This window comes from Tinamus guttatus, unplaced genomic scaffold (genome assembly GCF_059628265.1).
Source record: "Tinamus guttatus ecotype Peru unplaced genomic scaffold, ASM5962826v1 Tinamus_guttatus_pri_ptg001087l, whole genome shotgun sequence".
NCBI classification, from domain to species: domain Eukaryota; kingdom Metazoa; phylum Chordata; class Aves; order Tinamiformes; family Tinamidae; genus Tinamus; species Tinamus guttatus.
Window position 1 is genome coordinate 1,661,380 of NW_028289621.1, and position 22,093 is coordinate 1,683,472.

At 59.1% G+C, this 22,093-nt stretch overlaps 4 protein-coding genes across 6 annotated transcripts in view; 1 reads left to right on the forward strand and 3 right to left on the reverse strand.

Moving 5' to 3' along the window:
- Positions 1 to 1,156: 1,156 nt before the first annotated feature.
- On the reverse strand, positions 1,157 to 4,585 carry LOC104567180 (sestrin-3). Of its 2 annotated transcripts, none has more exons than XM_088538536.1 (9): positions 4,453 to 4,585; positions 3,269 to 3,472; positions 2,952 to 3,134; positions 2,635 to 2,871; positions 2,439 to 2,550; positions 2,189 to 2,307; positions 1,635 to 1,825; positions 1,353 to 1,497; positions 1,157 to 1,278 (listed from the first exon to the last, which is right to left on the reverse strand). In XM_088538536.1, the coding sequence occupies exons 1-9, from the start codon at positions 4,516 to 4,518 to the stop codon at positions 1,189 to 1,191; spliced, it is 1,347 nt and encodes a 448-aa protein (XP_088394662.1). In that variant the 5' UTR covers positions 4,519 to 4,585; the 3' UTR covers positions 1,157 to 1,188. The 2 variants fall into 2 exon arrangements, with proteins under 2 accessions (XP_088394662.1, XP_088394661.1); XM_088538535.1 differs by having other exon boundaries at positions 2,189 to 2,340.
- A 390-nt stretch (positions 4,586 to 4,975) lies between these two features.
- CUNHXorf65 (chromosome unknown CXorf65 homolog) lies at positions 4,976 to 6,680 on the reverse strand. Its single transcript, XM_088538467.1, has 6 exons — positions 6,669 to 6,680; positions 6,503 to 6,611; positions 6,290 to 6,424; positions 6,117 to 6,185; positions 5,913 to 6,034; positions 4,976 to 5,101 (listed from the first exon to the last, which is right to left on the reverse strand). Exons 1-6 carry the CDS (start codon positions 6,678 to 6,680, stop codon positions 4,976 to 4,978), a joined length of 573 nt encoding a protein of 190 aa, XP_088394593.1.
- Positions 6,681 to 7,012: 332 nt separating this feature from the next.
- IL2RG (interleukin 2 receptor subunit gamma) lies at positions 7,013 to 10,221 on the reverse strand. Its single transcript, XM_088538468.1, has 8 exons — positions 10,134 to 10,221; positions 8,471 to 8,561; positions 8,212 to 8,396; positions 7,991 to 8,133; positions 7,756 to 7,912; positions 7,472 to 7,574; positions 7,298 to 7,382; positions 7,013 to 7,204 (listed from the first exon to the last, which is right to left on the reverse strand). The coding sequence occupies exons 1-8, from the start codon at positions 10,219 to 10,221 to the stop codon at positions 7,013 to 7,015; spliced, it is 1,044 nt and encodes a 347-aa protein (XP_088394594.1).
- Positions 10,222 to 11,047: 826 nt separating this feature from the next.
- MED12 (mediator complex subunit 12) overlaps positions 11,048 to 22,093 on the forward strand; it is a 34,818-nt gene continuing 23,772 nt past the window's right edge. For both annotated transcript variants that reach the window (XM_088538459.1, XM_088538460.1), the window contains exons 1-12: positions 11,048 to 11,212; positions 11,932 to 12,036; positions 12,806 to 12,997; positions 14,736 to 14,895; positions 16,125 to 16,300; positions 16,579 to 16,689; positions 17,278 to 17,532; positions 19,102 to 19,248; positions 19,528 to 19,627; positions 20,056 to 20,192; positions 21,040 to 21,171; positions 21,512 to 21,638. In XM_088538459.1, coding sequence (XP_088394585.1) covers positions 11,114 to 11,212; positions 11,932 to 12,036; positions 12,806 to 12,997; positions 14,736 to 14,895; positions 16,125 to 16,300; positions 16,579 to 16,689; positions 17,278 to 17,532; positions 19,102 to 19,248; positions 19,528 to 19,627; positions 20,056 to 20,192; positions 21,040 to 21,171; positions 21,512 to 21,638 — 1,741 coding nt within the window. In that variant the 5' untranslated portion in view covers positions 11,048 to 11,113. The remainder of the gene's footprint in view (positions 11,213 to 11,931; positions 12,037 to 12,805; positions 12,998 to 14,735; positions 14,896 to 16,124; positions 16,301 to 16,578; positions 16,690 to 17,277; positions 17,533 to 19,101; positions 19,249 to 19,527; positions 19,628 to 20,055; positions 20,193 to 21,039; positions 21,172 to 21,511; positions 21,639 to 22,093) is intronic.

The window sequence follows — 22,093 nt, forward strand, 5'->3', positions numbered from 1 at the left end:
GTGCCGCTGGCCGCAGGGGAGGTCCTGGTGGCCCGGCTCCCGCAGGGGAGGCTGCTGGAAAGCCTGGAGGTTACCGCAGCGCCCTGGCTTCCAGCGCCGCCTTTCCCTGGGGCTGCTGCTGTAAAAGGCAGTGTCGGAGCAGGTTGTTTCCCTGCTGCTCCCTACCCAAAGCTCGGAGCAGCCCCGGGGGAGGCTCAGCCCATGTCCTGGGGGTAGGTGACGTTACAGCAGTGCCCGGGCCCGGCCACGGTGCTGCTTGCGGCGTTTGCCAGCCCCTGGGTTGCATCCGCTGTGAAGAACACGCTCCTTTCCCCAGCAGCAGAGAGGCCAGTGCCTTCCTCCAGCACCCTCCTCCTCCTCAGCAGAGTCCCGCAGCCCCTCGGGAACCTCCCTGCTTTTCCGGCCAGTAGCAGCCGGAGCGCCCCGAGCGCTGTGGCTGAGGAGAGGAGCAGGGGAGCCCTGCAAGCCCGTGCCCCACCGCCCCGGCAGCGAGCAAGCACGCCTCCATGTCAAACATAATATATTTATAGCAAAAATAGGCTTTTTTTTTCTTTTTCTGTAGCTTCCATACACAAGGTTTTCTCTGTCCCCGTACATTTACGCAGTAAACAGGCTGACTGAAGCAGCGCGCGCCAGGCCGGGACAGCGGCCCTCGCTCCGGGGCGCGCGCGGTGGCCTCAGCCCTTCCTCGTCCTTCTCCCGGCACCGGGACAGAGCAGCGGGGCAAGGGGGGAGCACGGGGGTCCCGGGCCCGCGCGGGGAGGCGGGAGAGCCGCGGTGGCGCCAGGCCCTCGCTGTCCTTACAGCAGGGCCCGCGTCCCCCGCGTCCCGGCCTCCTCTGCCAGCGCGGGGCCCTGCCTTGCTGGAGCTTCACAGTTCGGAGCTGCCGCGGGGGTTTTGGCACGTGGGGACACGAACGGGCTCCGCGGCCCTGCGGCCGTCGCCACGGCCCGGCCCTGCGGCCTCCCGCCGCCCCGCGGTGCTGGCGGCGCCGTGAGGCGGCGGCGCGGCCTCGCCTCACGGTTTGGTCATTGCACGTCAAGGGGGCCGCTCGGCGCTCCCCACCAGGAGGAAGAAAACAACAAGGAAAGGAAAGAAACCGAAAAGGGAAACGAGACAGTCAAGTAAACGGAACGGAGTGACCCCCGGGCGCCGTGGCGGCCCCGCCGCGGCCCGGCTCCCCGCCGCCTACGCCACCATGTACTGGGTGATGGCCTGCAGCGCGTAGAGCAGCTCCGCCTGCATCCTGGCCTCCAGGATGAGGAGGTTCACGTGCACCTGTGGGAGAGCGCTCCGAGGTCGGCGCCGCCGCCGTCACCGGCTGCCCCCGGCCCAGCTCCGTGCCCACCTACCTTTTCACTGTGCTTGAACTGCTTCCAGAACCTGTCAAACATCTCCGGCTTTGTCTTCTCTGGGTAGCAGGTGACGGTTTTAATGTAAACTTTGAGCATCCGCTCCAGGAGATGATTCACTTCGGCGTAGTCGTAGTCGTCATACCTGCGGGGAGCACCGGGACGCTCAGCGCCCACCCGGCCCCCGCGCTCGCCTTGCTCGTGGTCCGCGGAGGGGACAGCGGCCACCAGGCCCCAGGTCCTGCCTCTGCGGAGCCCGGCACGGCCGGCAGCTTCGGCTACCTGATGCCGAACATGCAGTGGATGTAGTTCCAGATGCCCCGCTTGAAGACCGAGGGCTCGCAGCCCTGCCGCTTGGCCATGGTGCTGCTCTGCAGGCCGCCCACCCTGCGGAACTTCTCGTCCAGGAGGTGCCCGATGTCGGAGTAGAGCCGGTTCACCAGCGAGAAGCCGTGGTCCTCCCACGAGTAGTCCTGTGGAGCACCGCGAGGCTGTCACGGCTGCAAGGAGCAGCCCGGCGCCCGCGGCGAGGAGGAGCCGCCAGCGGGGACCGCGGCAGAGCTCAGCTCTGCGCTGGGGCAGCTCCGACGCAGAGCACCGAGTCCCCAGTCTGGCCGCTTTGGGATAACTCGGGCCTCTGCCCTGCCCCACGCCTGGCCTGGAGGGTGGAGGCGATGCAGACAAGTCCTCAAGGCCAGGTTGATGCTCCCCTATCCCTGCTGCACGTTGGACAGATCCCCTTTCCGAGCGTGTTCCCGCGCGACCGGCCGCTTCCCACCAGAAGAGCGGAGACGGCAGCCTGCGGGGTTATGTCCCCAGCAGAGCAGGAAGCTCACCTGGACTCGGAATACCTGCGCCTGGTCCTCGTCGCGCCGGGCGAAGTCCTGGTACCCGAAGTCGGGGTCCTGCAGGTAGCAGGCGAGGTTGGTGGCGCGGGTGGCTTCCCCGTCGAGGTCTGCGAGCGAGGAGAGGATGCGCTGGGGTGGAGCTGGAAGCGTCCACTGCAGATGTCCCGCCGGCACCCGCAGGGTCTCCTCGGAACAGCTGGGTGTTTTGGGGAACCCTCCCACCCCGGCAGCCCCTCACCTTCCTCTCGCTCCTGCTGCTGCGGCCTCGTCTCCTCCCTGCCCTCGGTCTCGACGTGGATCCGCTGCATCCGCTCCCGAAGAGAATCCAGCTCCATGCAGGAGTCCAGGGACTGTTCGGAAACGCGCGTGAGCGCCGCGGCGGGGCCGGCGGCCGGGGCTCCCCCTCGTCGCGGCGGGCGCGCGCCGGGGCTCACCCGCTTGCGGCCGATGCGCAGCAGCTCCTGGGCGCAGCCGTTGCCGCCGGCCGCCTCGCAGAAGCACTGGCTGCCGGGCGAGAGGGGCTTCAGCGAGCCCCGGCCGCCTGGCCCCTCTTCCTGCTCGCAGCCGCAGCCGAAGACGAAGCTGGCGAGCGCGTGGCAGTGCGCGAGCAGCACCACGGCGTGCACCAGCTCCGCCAGCGACCAGCTCCACTCGCTGATCTTCAGCAGCTTCTGGGGGAGCGAGAGAGGCCGGCGATGCAGCAGCGGCCCAGGCGTCCACCCCGCCGCTGAGCCCTGCCCGGCCCCGCTACCTCGATGTGCTCCTTGGTGACCAGCCAGGGCCGGTGGGCCAGGATCTTGTTGATCTCGCTGAGGTTGCGGAGCTTGGGCGGGATGAAGTCGAGGCCGCGCAGCCACTGCGGATCGCCGCCCGCCCGCAGGAACTGCAGCACGTGCAGGTTCACCAGGTAGCGGCAGCGGTGCCGGGCGGCCGCCTGCGAGAGCAGCCCGGCCCTTTGAGCTCCCTCCGCAGGGAAGGGCACGCGGAGCCAGCGCGCGCAGCCCCCATGGAGCCCGTGACGATGGCTCCACGGAGCGCGCGGGGCTCCCGCGCGGCGCCGGCGCTCACCATGATGGCGATGTAGTGGCGGCAGGCGAAGGGCAGCGGCCCGTCCATGTGCAGCAGGTAGTGCTGGGTCTTGAGGAAGCTGTCGAGGTACTGCGGGTGGTAGCCCATCTGCTGCGTGACGGCCTCGAGCCGCCCCCGGCTCGCCAGCGCCTTCACGAAGAGGAACTGGGGCCGCTCGGCCTCGCCGCCCGACATCTTCACCACCTGCGGGCAGGACGCCGCGGCTCAGCGCCCTCGGGCCTCGCTCCTGCTTGGACGGCACCAGGGGGAGGTGACGTCCAGGCCACCACAGCCTGGCTGGGGTGAAGGACCCCTCAAGACCAGCGGGTTTTTGCCCTCCCGGTGCTGCCCGGCGCCTCCAGTGCTGCTCCCGGCGCCGGGACGCAGCAACGGCCAAGGGCCAGAATGGGGGGTGACAGCGGCGCAGGGGGTGGCAGGGACAGCTCTGCATATCAGCCGCAGGGCCGGGACACCATGGCGGCACCGTGGCCCTGGCACCGAGCTGCGGGGACCCCGGAGGGTTTTGGGCCTCCATGTCCCCCTGCCCTCACCCTGCTGCCAGAGAGCCCGCGGGGGCCTCCATCGCCGCAGCGGCGTCGCACGGAGCCCCGGGCGAGCCGGGAAAGAGTCTGAGGGCCCGGGGGTCACCGGGAGCAGGAGGAGCCCCAGGCCCCAGTGAAGCCCCAGCCTGGCCCGAGGGGCCGGTGCTGAGCCCGAGCGCCCCGTGTCCCCCCGCAGCCCCCCGGCCCGGCCGAGGCCGCGGCGCCGGCAGCGGGAGCTGCTCGGGCACCCCGGTCCGCAGCGCTGGCCGCGGTGCCGGTGCCCGTGGCCGGTAACCGGGGCCCCATTGTGCGGGCGGCGGCGGCGGCAGCGCCCCCGGTGCGCGGCGCGGGCAGTGCAGGCGGAGAGAGAAAAACAAGTTTGATTGGCAGTGATGGAGGCTCGGCGCCTCCCGCATCCCGCACAAAGGGGACGGCGCCGCCGCACCGGGCACCGGCACCGGGCACGGGGCACGGGCACCGCAGCGCGGCCGCGCCCGCCCCGCGCGGCGCGCCAGGGCGGCGGGAAGGGCCCGTCCCGGCGCTGCCGCGGGGGAGCCGCGCCGGGCCCGGCGGGCAGGGCGGGGGCTCGGCCGGGCCCGGTGCCCCGGCGGGAGCCGCCGGTGGCGGCGGGGCGGCTCCTACCTGCCCCTGCAGCCGCTGGCACCGGCTTCCTCGGGGGTGCTCCATGCTCTGGGGACACAGGATCATGGTGAGCCCGCGCCGCTGCCCGCCGTGCCCGGTGGCCGCCGCCGCCGCTCGGCCCGGCTCGGCTTGGCCCGGCTCGGCCCGGCTCGGCTCGGCCCGTCCCGGCCGCCGGCACCGCCGCGCCGGGCACCGCGGCAGCCCGAGCACCGGGGAGGGGGCGTGCCCGCCGCGCCGCCTCCGCCAATCACCGCCTCGGGGGCGGGGCCGCGGGCAGGGCGACGGCCAACCCGCCGCCAGGGGCGGGGACGGGGGGCGGGTCCCGGCCGCACCACGTGGGCAGGGGTGGAAAGTTACCCGTCGGTCAAGCGCGGAAGCCCCGCCCACCACGGATAGGGGCGGGGCTAGAGCAAATAGCTCCGCCCACATGGGCGTGGTCAGTGCGGATGCCCCGCCCCTCGTGGGACGCGGGACACGGGAGACGCTGCGTGGAGGGGACGGCGTCCCCGGGCTTTATTGGCGCTCAGCGGTGCCTGTCCCTGCGGCCGGGCTCCTGCTTGGCGCGGGCGGACGGAGCCGCCTTGCGCTGCGCCGGCCCCGCGTCGTCCTCCGCAGCCCCCGGCGGGCACGCGCGCCCCGACGCCTTCCCCTGCGCCCGCAGGAGGCGGCTCGGGGGGTCCCGGCGAGGCCATGGGGATGTGGGGCATGGCGGGACAGGGGGGTGGCAGGGGACGAGGAGCAGCAGGGCAGGGGGAAATGGGGCTCAGGGATGGCAGGATAGCACAGGGAATGGGGCACAGGGTAACGGGACATGGGGATGGAGGGACATGGGATACAGGGAATGGGGCACAGGGCAACGGGACATGGGGATGGCGGGACATGGGGCACAGGGCAACGGGACATGGGGATGGAGGGACAGGGGCACAGGGAATGGGGCACAGGGCAACGGGACATGGGGATGGAGGGACATGGGGCACAGGGCAACAGGACATGGGGATAGCGGGACATGGGGCACAGGGAATGGGGCACAGGGCAACAGGACATGGGGATGGCGGGACATGGGATTGTGGGGCTTGGGGACATGAGGACTGGGACATTGGGCATAGGGCCAGCAAGTACAAGGATGGCAGGACATGGGGACAATGGGCACGGGGACAGCACAGGGATGGCAGGCATGGGGTCATGGGGCACAGGGTGATGGGTCATGGGGTTGGCAAGACATAGTGCCATGGAACAGGGCACAGTGAGCACAGGGATGGTGGGGCATGGGGACGTGGGGCATGGGGACACTCAATACAGGGACAGCAAGCACAGGGATGGCAGGACATGGGGACACGGGGCTCCAAGACTGCCCAGCAAGCCATGGCCTCGGGGCAGGTGGCCAAGCTGGGGGACCAGCGTGGGCCCCAGGGCTGGGGACACCCGGTGCGTGGGGTCCGTCACCCGCGGGCGCCCCTCACCGTGGCGGGCGCCTGTCCCGCGGGCGCGGGCGCCGTGTCGGCGCTGGGCGTCCGCCTGCCCTCCTGCGCGCGCGGCGTGCGCAGGCGGCGGTGCTGGTGCTCGCAGTGCTGCCGCAGGGCCTCTGTGAGGTGGGCACGGCCGGCTCGCGCCCGGGGCGTCCCCACCGCCCTCCCCGGCGCCGCCGCCGCCGGCTCCTGCCCGACCTGTGAGCTCCGCGCTGGGCTCCTTGAGCAGCGGCACGAGGGCCTGGTACGCGTGCTCCTGCGGCGTCCCTGCCGCGGCACCGGCACGTCATCCCGCGCGCCGCCGTCGCCGCGGGGACCCCGCCGGCCCCGAGGGGAGCAGCGGGGGGAGACCTGCCCGCCGGGGCACCCACCGGGCGCTCCGAACTCCACGCGACACACGTAGTAGGGCCCGGGCCCCGGGAAGAACTTGCTGGCCCGTTCGCTCTGCACCTTGGCCTGGAAGAGCAGCTTGGGGGTGCCCAGCGCGTCGCACAGGTCGATGACGACTGCAAGAGGCAGCGCGGGCATGCGGGGGGCCGGCCGCCCGCGCGCCCGCCCGCCAGGCCCCGGCGGGGCTCGCTCACCGCCCGCCGGCACTGCCGCCTTCCTCCGCACGTAGGGCAGCAGCAGCATCACGGGGCAGTCGGCGTTGGCCAGAAAGCGCTGGTTGTCTGCGGGGAGCGGGCGGCCGTGCTACGGGCAGCGCGTCCCCCCGCCGCGCGCGCCCCGCCACTCACCGCCGTGCCGCACGCAGATGAACATGGTGCCGGCGCACGCGGGCCGAGGCCAAGCGCAGCTTTATTGCGGCCGCCCGTTACAGCGGCGGGAGCGGCGCCCGGGGCTCCCCGTGCGGGCTCCGCGCCGGCAGGGCTCGCGGTGCAGCCCGTGCCCGGGGCGGTGCTGGCAGCGGGGCGCAGTGCGCGCTGCACAATGCGCCCGGGCTCCGCGCAGTGCTCCGTGCTCCGTGCAGTGCTCCGTGCTCCGGGGCGGCGCAAGCGGCGCCCATTGGCGCTAGGCGGCACCCGGGGCGCCTGCAGGACGCGGGGCGGGCGCGCGGGGCAGCAGCAGGGCTGGCGGCGCGGGGGGCACGGGCGTCACAGCCCCACGTAGCTGTTGTGGTAGGGGCTGCGCTCCGGGGCGCCGGCGGGCGCCGGCGGGGGCTGCTCGCTGCCCTCCCGGGGCGGCTCCGGGCTCTCCTTGGCGGGCAGCTCGCTCACGTGGCAGATGGTCTCGCTGTAGTTGGGCTTGAAGCTCTCCGCGACGTCCTTGGGGACGCCGGCCCATTCCTCCGGGAAACAGCGGGATGAGGGGGGACGGGGTGCGGATCCGCCCGGTGCCCCCCATGCGCGCCCCCAAAGCAGCCCCGCTGGGTTCCTTACCTGGAAGTTGCCTTTGTGCGTGATGAAGAGCTCGTCGAAGTTCTTGCTGGGATTGGGGATCCTGGGCATGAGGATGACCCAGACCCTGCGCAGGCAGCGTGTGTTGAGGGGAAGGGCCGCCCAGCAGCGCTGCCCCGCTCCGTCCCACGTCCCCGTCCCCACCTGGGCACTCACCTTTCCATGCGGACCAGCAAGACGATGAGCGCCAGCAGGAACAGGGAGAAGATGACGGGCATGCAGAAGGTCTGGATCCAGAACCAGTGCTCCCCCAGGCCGCCTGCAACGGGCTCGGGTGACGCGGGCCCCGCCGGAGGGGCAGGGAAGGAGCCGTCTGCGCCGGTGTCCCCGCGCCGGAGCGGCCGCACTGCGGATGCCTAAAGGCGCCAGGCGCCGCTGCCCGGGGCACTGGGCTCCGTGGGACGCAGCTCCCCGTGGGGCACCTGCCCGTGGGCACCTACCCTTGCTGCTGCGGCCCCACTCCACGGGCACGCTCCACTCGCTCCAGAGGCGGGTGCTGCCGCAGTAGCTGTTGACCTTGCTGCGCACGTAGAAGGTGTAGCTCTTCTCGTAGTCCACGCTGGGCAGGGAGAAGATCTCCCTCTTCACCCCCAGCTCCTGCAGAGAGAGCGGGGCCGGGCGTGAGGACGGGCGCCGCGGGGCCGCGCGGGCGCAGCCCTCCCGGGCGGCTCTCACCGTCCAGCTCGTGTCCTTGTTGCTCTTGTACTTGACGGCGTGCTCCAGGCACTGCGCCTTGGGGTACGGCGAGCTCCAGCTCAGCTCCAGCTCGTTGCTGCTCAGGTTGCGCACGGTCAGGTTGACGGGCGCCTCGGGCTTCACTGCGGGACGCCGGCGGCGCCGGGTGAGCGGCGGCGCTCGGGGCGCCCCGCGGCGCCAGCCCCGCGCGCCCCCCGTACCCAGGTCCTGCAGCTCCATGCGCTCGCTGGGGATCTCGCGGCTCTCACCGCCCACGCTGGCGTTGACGCGCACGCGGAACGGCTGGAACTGCACGAGCTCGCTGCCGGCGAGGCGGCAGCCCACGCGCACGCCGCGCTCCCGCAGGTACTGCTGGCACTCCACCACGGGCGAGCGGTTCTCGTACCTGCGGCACGGCGGGTCACGGCGGCGCCGCGCGGCCCCGTGCGCGGCCCCGCCGCGCGGCCCGCCGACACCTACCAGTAGTAGAGGGAGTAGTTGGCGGTGAGCGTCTCCGCGGTGCCCCACGTGCAGGTCATGTACTCCTCGTTGAAGAGGACGCACTCCACCCCTGCAAGGGACACGGAGCTGCTGCAGCCGGAGCCGCCGACACGTGGGGCAGCTCCTTGCGCTCCCTGGCATCCCTCTTCCTCCCCAGATGCATCCCAAGGTGCTTCCATGCTACCGATGGACTTTCTGCATGCGCAAGGTAACGCTTGCCAAGGTAACCAACAGGCTGCCCAGAGAGGTTGTGGAATCTCCTTCTCTGGAGATACTCACAGCCCGGCTGGCCGCAGTCCTGTGCCACGTGCTCTGGGTGACCCTGTGTGTGCAGGGGTTGCACTAGATGATATCTAAAGGTCTCTTCCAACCCTAACAGTTCTATGATTCCGTGATCCTAACCCCAGCGCGGCTGAGCTTTGTGCCGTGCAGCTTCCCGGCCACGCAGGGCCCCGAGCAGCCCCGTTCAGGTAGCCCCAATGGGTGTTGCCGGTGCCGATGACTCCGACCCCAAGGTTTCCTCCAGAGCGCTGCAGCCGAAGCCTCCCGTCCAGCGGCTCTTCTTGCTTCGGGATCATCCCGCCGGGTTTCCTCTCCCTTCCAGGAGCCCCCGGGCAGCGCGGTGCCGCCGCCGCCTGGTTTCGGAGGGCCCCGGCGGCGCAGGGGGCTCGCTGGGCCCCGTCGTGTGGGCAGGAAGCAGCCTGCGGTGCCAGCGCTGCCCCCTCCTTCCTGCGGCGCCGGCTCCGATCCCGGCGGGCGGATGCGCCTCACGTCCGGCCCAGGACCCCGGAAAATGGCTCTTTTTTCCCATTAAAATCACCCAACTGGACACCAAGACTATTCCGAGGAAGGAAAGACTATTCCGAGCTAGGAAAAACAGCCCCAGGGGAAGCAGGTCCCCCTCCACCTGCGAGGGAATGGGCTTGGAGGCGGGAGCCGGAGGTCTGCCCGTCCTGTGAGCTTCCCGCTCTCCCGCACATTCCGGGTACCTGCGCGACGGGAAGCGGCACCACTGCGGTGCTCTTGGGTGAGCTCTACTTTCCATAAACACGGTTTTCCAGAGGAAATGCCCCTTTACCGCTTTCTACCCGAAGAAACCCAAAGAAACCGAAGAAGTGAGTGTTGAGCGAGAGCCGTTTCGGTGGTTTGGTGCAAACAAGAGGGCCCCTTCCCAGCTGCCGGGGCCGCCGGCAAATGGCAGCGGGGCCGGAGTTGTTTGGAAATGAAGGGTTTCGCTGACGGAAAGTCAAGAGGCCGCAAACTTTCCACCGGAAAATAGCTAAAGCTACGAATGCGGATGGAGGTTAAACGTGGTCAGGAGCCAGGTGGAACCAAGGCTTTTTTTCCCATCTAAAATGGTGGTTTTCCCCGTGGCAGCGCCGGGGCTGCGAGGGGCCGCGGTGTGGAGCCCCGGTGCTCGCGGGCAGCGAGGACGCACGTGGCGAGGCCGGGCAGGGGGTGTCCCAAGGACGGGAACCCCCTTGGGGACAGATGGTGACGCTGGCGAGGGAGAAGCGTCTGCCCGGGCTCCGAGTGGCGCTCCGTGGGGCCGGGCGCACGTCCTGCCCTCGCTCCTGCCCTTAGCCCCATAGGGAAGCGCAGAGGCCCTCCCGGCCCCATCCCGGCGGCCGTGCCCCCTTACCTGGGGGGCTGCCGGCGGCGGCGAGGCAGGCGAGGCCGAAGAGGAGGAGGAGGAGGGTGGGCGCGAGGGAGGCGGCGGCGGGCGGCATGGTGGCCCACCGCGTTCTGCGCCCGCTTCCGCACCCGCTGCCGCTTCCTGCCCCACGGCGCCGCCCCAGGGCCCACCCCACGGCTCCCTCCACGCGCCCGGCCCGCCCCACGGGCGGCCCTGTGACCCGGTCCCCTGCAGCAGGACCCTGCTTCTCGCCCCATAGCAAGTCCCGTAGCTCACCCCATAGCTCGCCCCATTGCTGTCCCTCAAGCATTGTCCCCGCTGTCACCCAATAAAGCGACTGCGTAGACAGGGACAAGGTTTTTTGCTTCATCCCGTGCAGAGACGGGTGCTGGGGGCTGCTCTGCCCTGCTCAGTGGGGCAGCTATGGGGGGCTTCCATGGGGGGCAGCTACAGGGTGGTGGTCATGGGGGAATGGTTATGGGGGTGCTCATGGGGGGCAGTGCTGGGGTAGTTACCACGGGGGTTCATTAGGAGGGTGGTCACACAGAGAGAGGGGCCATGGGGGCACTTATAGGGCAGCCATGGGGAGCGGGGGGGGGGACGGACGGAGTCACGTGACATCCTCCCCACCAAGGCGCAGGCGCACTTGGCTCCGCCAGGGGGCACCCGCCGCTGCGCGCCCCTCGGGCCGTCCCGGCCATCTTCGACACTTTCCGCCTCCGCCTAGACAGGCTCGGACCCTGCCGGCGGCGCTCGGCAATCTCCGCCTTCTCTCGGCAATCTCCGCCTCCCCTCGGCAACCTCCGTGTCCCCTCGTCCGGCTCTCGGGAGTCTCCGGCGGCCCTCGGCAGGCTCCGTGACAGCGTCGCGCCGCTCGGGCGTCTCCGGCGGCGCTCGGGCGGCCCCGGCGGCGCAGGGCGCAGGCGCGGGCGGCCCCGGCGCTCCTTGTTGTGGCCCGGCCGCCCCTGCCCGCTGGCCGGCCCGGGATGGCGGCGTTCGGCGTCCTCAGCTACGAGCACCGCCCGCTCAAGCGCCCGCGCCTCGGCCCGCCCGACGTCTACCCGCAGGACCCCAAGCAGAAGGAGGTGCGGCCCGGCTCGGGGGGACACCGCGGCTACCGCGGCCTGGTGTGGGGACCCCCCGGTTGGGCTCCTCTGGGGGGCGGCCCTGGGCCCTGCTGCCCGGCTGTGGGGCCTGGCGAGTGGGCTCCCCGCTTGGGCGCCCCGGCCGGGGGGAGACCCGGTGTCCCCGGTCCCTTGAAGACCCCCCCGGTTCCCTGGTGGCGGAGGTGGGGAGGGATCCCCAAACACCTCTGGCCATACCTGGGAAGCGATGAGGGGAGCCGCTGGCTGAGCTGACTGGAGCAGAGGGGGATACGGGGACCCCGGGCCTGGGTTTGGGGCCTGGGGGAGCCCCCTCGGGTTGAGCTCCCCTGGTTAAGCTCCTCTGGGGGACCTGGGGACCCCCTGAACCTGCAGATTCCTTAGCCTCTGTTTGGTTTTGGGGCCTGGGGAAGGGCCCTGCTGGTTGAGCTCCCCTGGGGGGTGTTTTAGGGCCCCTCCAGCCCCTCTGCCAGGTTTGGGGCCTGGTTAAGGGCCCCCCTCACCCTGCCGGGTTGCGGTGGGTGCACAGCCCTCCCGCCTTGTCAGCACATCCCCCTGCCCAGGCCCTTGTCCTGGGCACATCCTGGGCACCGAGGCCTCCGAGCGGGCCCTGCCGGCGCCTCGGGCAGCCTCCCCGCCCCGGGGAGCGCTCGGGGCAGGGGCTGCCTCCCTGGGCGCCGCTGATCCTCTTTCTCCTGCAGGACGAGCTGACTGCTCTAAATGTCAAGCAAGGTTTCAATAACCAGCCGGCCGTCTCCGGGGATGAACACGGCAGCGCCAAAAATGTCAATTTTAATCCCGCCAAGGTGAGGGTCCCTCGGAGCAGCGTGGGCGCCGGTGCAGGGGTCTGGCATGGCTCTGGCCCTCGTGCCTTCCATGTGCTCATAGCTAGGAGCTCTTTCTCTTTAAGATGGATAATTTAGGATGGAACCTTTGTCCCTAGAGAATTGGAGTTCTGCATTTATTTGCATTCTTCTGGAATGCTGAGGGAGCAGGTTCTTGTTTTGATAGGTGCACTGTTATGTCAAGTCTACCATCTTTGTTAAACTTTACCTAGGAATCCTTATATTCTCAATTAAAACGGAAGACTAGAGTATCAGCAGCTGGAAACTTCTCCCAGATTGATTGGGTTATGTTATTGAAGAGAGGATTTCTTGAAACATTTGGCAGCTTAAACATAGGAGTTATATAACAGACCTTAACTTTGTCTTTCCTAAAGATTTCTCACTTCCTGCTCTTCCTTGCGAGAGGAGAAGTAATGGAGTGGAATGGAAAGAAATCAGTAAGCACAGTAATTCGCTTTTCTTTGGCTGACATTCGTGCCAGTGGCCTTCTAGCTGGTTTGACTTGACTTTGTATAAAGACTTTTGTCCTTCTAAACTTGGGTTCCTGCTCATTTATTGAAAATGTGCAGTCACCCTGTATGAAGTCATCCTGAAGAGCTCCTCTTTATGGATATAAAAGAGGGAATTATTGACAGATAGAAAGGAGAAGGAGGATTTTAAGCATGCAGAATAGGCCTTTGAGCTATAAAATGTAATCCATCATTTTATTTTTCTATCTTCCCCCCTTCAGATCAGCTCAAACTTTAGCAGTATTATTGCAGAAAAGCTGCGCTGCAATACGTTGCCGGACACGGGCAGACGGAAACCCCAGGTGAATCAGAAGGACAACTTTTGGCTGGTAACAGCACGTTCTCAGAGTGCCATAAACAACTGGTTCACAGATCTGGCCGGAACGAAGCCCCTCACTCACCTCGCCAAAAAGGTATGTTACAGGGGAGGCTGCCTGGCAGCACAAGGCTGTTATCTCTGCTTAATCCTGGAATGTTCATTTAGTAGAAGGCTTTGCTCTTGGGAGAAGATTCTTCCTCACAAGTCACTTGAAACATTCAGCTTGAACAAATTCAGGACTGAATTTTGCAGTAGTTGCAGTCCCCCTACCCAAAGAACTTGTTTCTGCTCAGTTATTTGGAGGTTGTCTTTTGGTTCTTATAATATGACTGACTTATTTTGAGGCTCTGATGCGTTTCAGAGGAGCTGGTTGCTGTTGCCCTCGGTTGCTCTGTTGTTTAGATTAAAACCATTCCCACTGGGGGGAGATTACAAGTTTTCAAAAGCTGTAGCGTGAATTACTGGTAATAAGCAGCCAAACAACTTCCCAGGCTGTTGCAGTGGTGCATGTTTCTCTTTTTAAACTGAGAAGTTGTTTGTGTGATAGCCACTTTGAGACCAAACTATGGAATGTTTCTGTGCTCTGGGAGCTAGGGCTAGGTCTTGCTGTGGGAGCATTTTGAATTATTTGGGGAATGGGAGAGGAAAGAAGGGTCTTATTCTGCCACTTGGTGGGGGAGCTAACTTTCTGTCAAGGTGGGCCTGGGAATAGGGAATTTGGGAAAGCTGTGTTATGGAGAGGCAGAGTTCCCTGCGGTGGAAGAGCTGCAGAGCATGGAGTTTAGCAGCTGGGGTTTGCCTGGCCCTTGCAATTCTGAGGCAGTCCTGGGAAAATGGTCAGACTTGTCCAGAATCTCCTTCTGTGAACTCTTAGTGCTTGCACCCTTGCCTGTTGGCTCTCTGTTTTTTAAGATTTTGTGAAAACCTGGGCCTTTGAGGGCCTTTTCCAATTTACCACAACAGTCTCCATCCGTCTTCATTGACTTGGACACGAACATTGCAGTCAGTAGCCATGGGTTCAGGTAGCCAAACAGTCTGGTTTTGTGTCTTTGAGACATCAGAGAATAATTGGGGAAGAATGTAAGAAACATAGCAAGAGAGTGAATCAACAGCTGTTAGTTTAGGGACTTTATTTTCCGTGACTTGATTTTTTTTTTTTTTTGAACCTAATCCTTTTGTGAATCCATCCATATTTTTGCTCTATCTAGTATTCTGTGGAACCAGCCCCATATTTGTACTAGTTCATGTGACGTGTTGTTGTTTTCTGTTTTATAAATCTGCAATCTGATAATTTCACAGTTTTCCCCTGATATTGTATCTTGAAATTTGAAGCTTGGGTTAATTAACTTATTCCTACTGTAAATATTAAATTTCCTTTTCCTGGCTCTCTTCTGTTGACCACTTGTAATTTTATGACTCTGTAAACAAAACAAAATGATTACAAAACTTGACGTGTCTCTTCAGTTTGAAGAGGTAGAAGATACTCATTGCTTCTGATCCGGTCCACAGTCTGTACCTTTCTTCACTGCCCACATCCTCTCTGGATAACCAGAGCTGCCTGCAGGATTTAGGATGTGGATTTACAGTGATGTAACTTTTCTTCTGTTTCTTTCAATTTATTTCTTAATGCCTCTGGTTCCATTGACCAGCAGCTCTGGTACTGTTGCTTTCTGACCAGAAATGAATTTCTGCAGTAGGTTTCTTGCAACACAGAGCAACGTGGTAGTTTTTCCTTCCCTGCACAGTTCACAGAGCCTATAGGATGTGCGGTTGTCTTGGAATCATTCTTGTCTAAGTCCTGGTTTGTGGTTTCCCCCTCCTCATCGCTACAGGTGCCCATCTTTAGCAAGAAGGAAGAAGTCTTTGGTTATTTGGCAAAATACACTGTCCCGGTGATGAGAGCGGCCTGGCTCATCAAAATGACTTGTGCCTATTACGCTGCCATCACAGAAACCAAGGTGAAAAAGCGGCACGTCATCGATCCCTTCATTGGTAAGCACCTTCTGTGGCACCCTAGTCTTGCTTGCCCTTGGAGTTCCTATCTTGAGCTGCTTTGGGGTCGTGAGAGGTAGCTTGGAAATCCATGGGAACTTGTTTCCTGATAAATAAATGCTGGAGTTTGGATTTGTAACTGTCTGAAGCAACAGGACCCACTTGTGGGAGTGCTGTGTGCTTCCTCAGAGCCTACCTCTTTTCTTGTTCTCCTGTTAGTCCTGCTGTTCTCCTTGCGCTCCATAAGCTGTTTTTCTTCTGGCATTTCCAGATTTCTAGTTTTTATTAATTATCACTTAGCTGAATATAGCTTCTTCCTGAGTGAGCAAGTATGTTTCCCAGATAACTTCAATATATTGCTGCCTGTTTGTGTTTCTGGTCATTTTAGGCCTTACTGAGTCCTGTCTGTAATGTCCTTTGCATTCTGGTCTGCTCCAGATTAATGCAGTCTAGGACCCCTGTCTGCTTTCTGGTTTGTACAGCTGTCACCACAGTGTCTGACCACACATTCCTGTAAAAAACAGTATTAACAGCTGAGGTGTAAATATTACATAGGCTTCTTTATTGTGGGATGTTGACCCGTTTGTTAGATATATTTATTCCATTTAATCTCCCCTGTCTTTGGATGTTTGTCCTGCTGTTGATCCTTTGAAAACTGTTTGTTTCAGGATGTTGAGTATTTTATTTTGGCTTTTGTCATCTTCATTGTCCCAGAGGAGTGTAGTTGTGTTGTCATTTTTGTGTATTGGGTTTGTCTCTTACACTGTTACATGTAGTAAAAATAATTATTTGGAAGATTAGCTGATCATGGTAGTACCCTGGTGTGTGAAGCAGATTAGGGAACAAATTCAGACTTGTTTCCAGTGTTTCTGATGTCCTGCAGATTACCGAGGATGCTAAATGAGGCTGGCCTAGTGCTGCTCCCTGCTGGAAAACCTTTTCTCTCCACTTACTGATTCCCAACAACAGCTGTGAAGGAATCTTTCATCCTACCTTCTTGTTTAAAGACAACATGACTTTATTTCCTCCCCAGACACAGAAGTTTTTCCCTGTTTCAGTGCACACTCTTTCCTCCTCACTACCTGTGGTCCCCAGGCAAAGCCTGGGCTCTTTGTTTCCATCCTTCTTGAACAATAGGAAGTTTCTGGGTTTCTGTGTGTCACTAGCCAGCTCTTGCCTTGCTTCTCCCTGCTGCTGTGCTCATTTCTAACCTATTTTCTTTCCTCCAGAGTGGACTCAGATCATCACCAAGTACCTATCAGAGCAGCTGCAGAAAATTGCCGAGTTCTATAGGCAGCTGCCAGGTCAAGGCTGCGGTTCCCCGGCTGGGCCCATGCCCCAAGAGGTGGAACAGGCTTTGAAGCAGTGGGACTACAACGAGAAACTTGCTATGTTCATGTTCCAGGTGAGGGTCTTGGGAGCCTTCGTGTGTGTGTGTGTATGGCAGGGACCACTAGGGAAAAGTTACCTAAAGGAATTCATTTGTGCAGAAAATGCGGCTTTTACAAATAGATTCCAGGACTGGATGTGGTTTTGAGCTCGATGGTGGGACACGGTACAGAATTGTGCACACTTGTAGAGTATTTCTGCTTTTGGAAAGGGAGTATCTGCTGCTGATCTGCCCTCCCTCACTGCGTGTTGCTTTTGCTTTTGTCCACTTGCTCTGCTGTTGTCTGTGTGCAGGATGGCATGCTGGACCGCCACGAGTTCTTGACTTGGGTCCTTGAGTGCTTTGAGAAGATACGATCAGGAGAAGATGAATTTTTGAAAATGCTGCTGCCCCTGCTGCTGCGGGTGAGAACAACTTGTCCATCTAGCTTCAGGAGAGCCCTGACTTGGTCTGTTGTCCGTCCCCTCTCTGCTGCCTAAGGGATGATGAGCTGTTTTGCTCTGAAAACACCAGGGAGTGACCTTCTATTTGACTGTCGTTTGGCAGCTAATGCAAGGAAGTCATCTTTGTCCCAATCTTTTCTGTTTTTTGTTTGTTTTGTTTTTTCCTTTCTTACCATGTTTTTCTGCTCTAATCCTGGTGATCCCTGCCCTAACCGTGACAGTCAGATTCTTGGGATTCATTGCCCACTCCTGCAGGGAAATGCCTTTTCTTTCCTTCTGTCACAACATATTCTAGCCAGGGCTTCCAAGCCCAGGGAAAGCTGGGTGTGAGTACATGGAAGTGCATGAAGTCACCGCTGTAGCGGAGCATTCGGAGAGTTTCTGTGGTGCTTGGTAGCCAAGGAATGATGATTTTGCCAAGGAGCTCTCTGTAAAAGGCAGGTGTCTCTGCAGGGTAGTGCCACAGAACATAAGCCATGGGAGGGTCAGGGGTGTCTCCCGTGTTATATTCCCGAAAAACCAGGACGTTTTTCCCTCTTTTCCCTGCAGTACTCCGGAGAGTTCGTACAGTCTGCGTACTTGTCCAGACGCCTGGCCTACTTCTGCACCCGCAGACTCGCCATGCAGCTGGATGGTGCTGGCGGGCATCCCCCCCACATCCTGTCCACCCAGCCCGGGAATGCTCTTCCTTCAACTCCCACCCCTCAGCCAGCTGCTGGGAATCCTCCTCCCAGCCCCTTCAGTGACTTATTGCAGTGCCCTCAGCACCGGCCCGTGGTGTATGGGCTCAGCTGCATCCTCCAGGTAGGCTTGAATACCAGTTGCCAACAGCAGAGTTGCCAGGGATGGGTTTTATTTTCTGCCACCATAGAAGAATCATTAAATGCTGAGTCAAGAGCTTACTGAGAGGGGAAATCTCCAAACATGACTGTCAAATACTAGTTCTTAGCTGAGGTACTTCGGAGTTTTAGTACCAAATTCCAGTGCCGTGGTGGTGCCTGTGATTGACTTGCATGAGAAAAAAAAAAAAAGAGAAAGAAGAAAAGAGATGTTTAAGGACGAATACTGTTGTGTCCCTGTGGCACTCAGTCCATCAAGTATTTTGTGTCAAAGGGAGATAGACGAGTTCTGTTTTAATGGGTTTGCTCATGGTTGTGCATCTTTCTCCTTAAAGAGGAGAGTGACCAGGTCGGGTGCATCCGTTTCCAGGAAACAGTTGGCTAGAGGTAGGAATCTGTCTGCAAGAGTCTAGAGATCAAGGGGTTAAGAGCGGTGTTAAATAGAACCCCTTTATGTTTTTATTAAGTCTTCAGTTTTTAAAGATTTTTCTAGTTTCTGTGTGAAGAAATGTGGCTTTTTAAATGTAAATAAAACCTTTGTCTGGGGAGCTTACTTTGTAAAAAGATGCAGGCAAGTACACCTCAAAGACTCGTCTGACTTGGGGTCTGAAAACATCCTGATTAAAAAGTGTGGTTAATAATGGTCTGGTCTTTTTAGTATATATCAGAACAGAACTGTTGATAGAAGATCTGTGGATCTTCTGACTTGCAAATAAGACTCAAGACAAACAAGATGTAATGGTTGGAAGATGGAGCTGGGTAAAGTCAGGCTGGAAGTACAGCCATTACAGCCATTTCTAGGAGCCTGCATAATTAACTTTTACTCAAGTGTCAGAGATGTTATGAGCTCTTTGATTTGAAGTGCTTATAGCAACCTTGGTTTTCTGTCTCCGTGTCTGTCTCCTTGTGAGCGAGAAGCTTGTAGGGCTGTTTCCTAGGAATCGTTCAGCAGAGTTATTTGTCTGTGTTGATGTGGGTGTCTGTACAAGATCATAGGAAAATGAAAGCACACCTGTAATAGTATTGTTGTTATAATCACCATAATCATTATATATAATCATTATAATTAAAGAATGTAATGAATTTGAGGCTGTTGACTCATACTTCTCTTGCGCTTTGCTCCTGGTGAGTGTTATAAATCACTGGTGAAAACACTGCACCTGGGCCAGGAGGAGTGGATAGTGCTGTGACAATGCGAGTCGTAGAAAATATGGTCACCCTAGAAGTGGCAGGGAACCCTGCAGCAACATATTGCTGCTTTTGAGAAACCTAGAACTCTGCCCCTGGCTTCTCGATTGTATCCAGGCCAAGCAAATTAATACAGCAAAAATACAAGTTTATTCCTTTCTGTCCTAATGTGGTCTTTAGCCCGAAAACTCATTCAGAACATCAATTTGTACAAATATTTACTTTTGTGGGGGAGTTTATCTCTGGACAGGAGCATAGAGGAATGGTTATTTCTGTAAGAAGTAACCGAACTTTGAGTGTTTTTAGCTGGATTTGTTCAATGATCCTGGTTTTCTGTCTGCTGCAGAGTATAATTCTGTGTTGCCCAAGCGCCCTGGTGTGGCACTATTCACTGACTGACAGCAGGATAAAGACTGGCTCTCCGCTGGACCACCTGCCCATAGCCCCGTCCAACTTGCCTATGCCAGGGGGCAACTCAGCCTTCACACAGCAGGTGAGCAGCCTTCAGAAAAAGTGGCCCAGGATATTAGCTGTGTCTTAGTTCATTCAGGATTTTCTATTTGTGCTGTGTGGTGAGCAGAGCCAGAGATGCCATCTCCCTCCTGGGGAGTTACCTGCTCCCTTCCTGCTCTAAACAAGACAGTGATGTCCTTGGAAGATGGACAAAATCTAACGTGGAGTAGGACTGCTGTCATGCTCTTTCTTTTCTGTTTCTCACACAGCACTTCTAAGGCATCTTACTGTATGTTAATGCAAGTCTTTTGCTTGTTAGGTTCGGGCAAAGCTCCGTGAAATTGAGCAGCAGATAAAGGAACGTGGCCAGGCTGTGGAGGTTCGCTGGTCATTTGACAAGTGTCAGGAAACCACAGCAGGTAACTTGCTCTAGGCTCAAATTTCTCTCCCCGTTCTGTGTATTCCCTAGGGAAAAGCAAAGAGAATGGCCAGATGGGAAGCTTTTTCAATTTGCTGGTATTAAGTTTATTGGCAGCCATGTAAAGAACCAAATAGCACTTCTTTTGTTTGTTTGTTTTTTCCAGTGCCGATCTTGCATGGGTCAACTATTCAACATAGTAGGAATATCTATTACTGAAAGCTGAGAATGTGTACCACAAAACAGTCCTGTGTGCTTGCCATACTCCAATACTTTCCCCTAATATCTGTTATTGGCCCCTGTGCAAGTCAGGATACTAAGCTAGATGGGCTCTTGCTTGACCAGAACAGGTTTCTCTGACCTCTTTTAGGCTGTCTCCTGAGCAACGAGCTCACCAAAGCTTTTACCTTTCTCTGTGTTCTCTTTTAGGTTTCACTATTGGCCGTGTCTTGCACACTTTAGAAGTTCTGGACAGTCACAGCTTTGAAAGATCTGACTTCAGCAATTCTTTGGATTCCTTATATAACAGGATATTTGGGCTGGGTCCAACCAAAGACAGTCATGAGGTGCCTTGGATATTGCTGCTGGGTCCTGGTCTTGGATAGTGGCTACTTTCTGGTTTATATTCCATGGTTCCTGTTCTGTATCTGCAGAGGGCTGCCTGGCTAGTGGCTTCTGGCCAGCATACGTGATCACCACTGAAAAAGATTTTGTGCAGCCTTAAGTTAGGGAGACTGTCTTAAGAGATGTACTGGGGAGACGTCCTCACTGAAGTTAGAATGAAGATCTGTGCACTAGTCTAAGCTTCTGCTAACAAATGTGTTTAGGCTTGAGGTAATGCACACAGCTGGCTGAGGAGCCTCCCTACAGAAGGCACGAGTCCAGATAGCAGATTGATGGTAAAGGCATGTTGTGTGTCTGAGAACAGCAAATGCTGCCCTTGCCAGATTTGGGGCTGGCAGCTGCTTCCTGGCACCCTGTGAGCTCACAGTTCAAGCTCTTAGCTTGACACAGTTACGATGTGCAAGACCTCAGTGCAATAGTTACTGCGTTGGTTCCTGGAAATGAGCTGCAAGACTGATAGTTTCCATATTTGGTGTAATACTGTCAAGAAACTGTGTTCCAGCTTGTGCTGAGAGTAGTAACCCATAGATGTGTTGCTGAAAGTGATGAACTTTGTGAAGAAATACCAGCTTGGAGACTGGTTAGGGGCTCACACCATGTTCCAAAGTGGAGCCTCTTTGGAAAGGGGCAAAGCAGGAGAGTTCTACTTCGGTATCAATCCCTCACAATAGTAAGGGGGAGACATGTAGCAGGCTTCAGTAGGCTCCTCGTGGTATCTAATCTGAGGACTTGGGACCACTCACCTCTTTTATTAGGGTCAGTCTCACCCTTGTTCTTACATATCAACAGATCTCCCCGGATGACGATGCGGTGGTGGCCTTGCTGTGTGAATGGGCTGTCAGCTACAAGCGCTCTGGACGCCACAGGGCTATGGTTGTGGCCAAACTGCTGGAAAAGCGTCAAGCAGAAATAGAGGCTGAGGTAAGTCCTTATGCCAGGGGGAAGCCTGGAGAGCAGTGGTTACACTCCTTCCAGTTTGTTACAACAGCAGCATGCAAAGGCTCATCTGTACAATACTTCTTAACCATGGTTTTTGCTTTGTCTAACCCAGAGGAGGTCATAAATGAGCTTGTGACATGATGCTGTTTTGTGTGTATCTCTTGTCTGCTTCTAGAGGCAGGTGGCTGCAGTGCAGAAGTACTAGCATTTGGGGACACTGCAGTAGTTCATGAAAATCTCTGGGTGATGATGGCTGTCCTGTAAGTGCAAGATAAGAAGACAGTCTCGAGAACCTGAACTTTTTTTTTTTCCATTTTTGCAGAGGTGTGGAGACTCCGAAGTCGTGGATGAGAAGGGCTCCATCTCCTCAGGCTCTCTCTCAGCGGCCAGTGCTCCTGTCTTTCAGGATGTCCTTATGCAGTTCCTCGACACTCAAGCTCCTATGCTAAGTATGTAATAAGACCCTATGGTCTCCCAGTTTCCCTCCTAGCTTTGCCTACCTGCAAAATTTTGGACTTGCATGCTGTTGTTTTGTAGTGTAGCTGTTATTTGTACCCAGATTCTCTTTCTGGCTTCCTTGCAATACAGACCAAACCTTGGAGAGTGAGGGGAAAGTAGCTTCAAGGGCCAGGTGACAGGAAGGGAATGCAGAAATGTCGCTGTTCAAAGAGTGTTGGCCAAGAATAAATAAATATAACTTAGTTGAGAATTAGTTCCGGCTGAAAACTAGAAGGTGTTTTCTAACTAGTAAGTGGCAAAGCTCTGAAATAGCCTCTCAGTAGACATACTGTAAACAAATTAAGGGAGAGAGGTTACAGTTAAGAATAATGCTGAGAGTCTGTGTTTGTACATCCAGGAATAGCCTTTCTAGTCTAAAGTCCTGTTCCGCTAGCCCCTGAGACTA

Excerpts from the sequence above, each read along its gene's own strand:
- CUNHXorf65 (XM_088538467.1), bottom strand. Across the intron at positions 6,186-6,289 it reads CGTGGAGTTCGGAGCGCCCG|GGACGCCGCAGGAGCACGCG; the intron begins GTGGGTGCCCCG and ends GTGCCGCGGCAG. Across the intron at positions 5,102-5,912 it reads CGGGACAGGCGCCCGCCACG|GGGAAGGCGTCGGGGCGCGC; the intron begins GTGAGGGGCGCC and ends CTGCGGGCGCAG.
- IL2RG (XM_088538468.1), bottom strand. The coding sequence starts at position 10,221 with ATGCCGCCCGCCGCCGCCTCCCTCGCGCCCACCCTCCTCCTCCTCCTC. Across the intron at positions 8,397-8,470 it reads AACTACTCCCTCTACTACTG|GTACGAGAACCGCTCGCCCG; the intron begins GTAGGTGTCGGC and ends GCCGTGCCGCAG. Across the intron at positions 8,134-8,211 it reads CATGGAGCTGCAGGACCTGG|TGAAGCCCGAGGCGCCCGTC; the intron begins GTACGGGGGGCG and ends GGCGTCCCGCAG.
- LOC104567180 (XM_088538535.1), bottom strand. The coding sequence starts at position 4,518 with ATGATCCTGTGTCCCCAGAGCATGGAGCACCCCCGAGGAAGCCGGTGC. Across the intron at positions 3,473-4,452 it reads GCCAGCGGCTGCAGGGGCAG|GTGGTGAAGATGTCGGGCGG; the intron begins GTAGGAGCCGCC and ends TCCTGCCCGCAG. Across the intron at positions 3,135-3,268 it reads GCCACTACATCGCCATCATG|GCGGCCGCCCGGCACCGCTG; the intron begins GTGAGCGCCGGC and ends CTGCTCTCGCAG.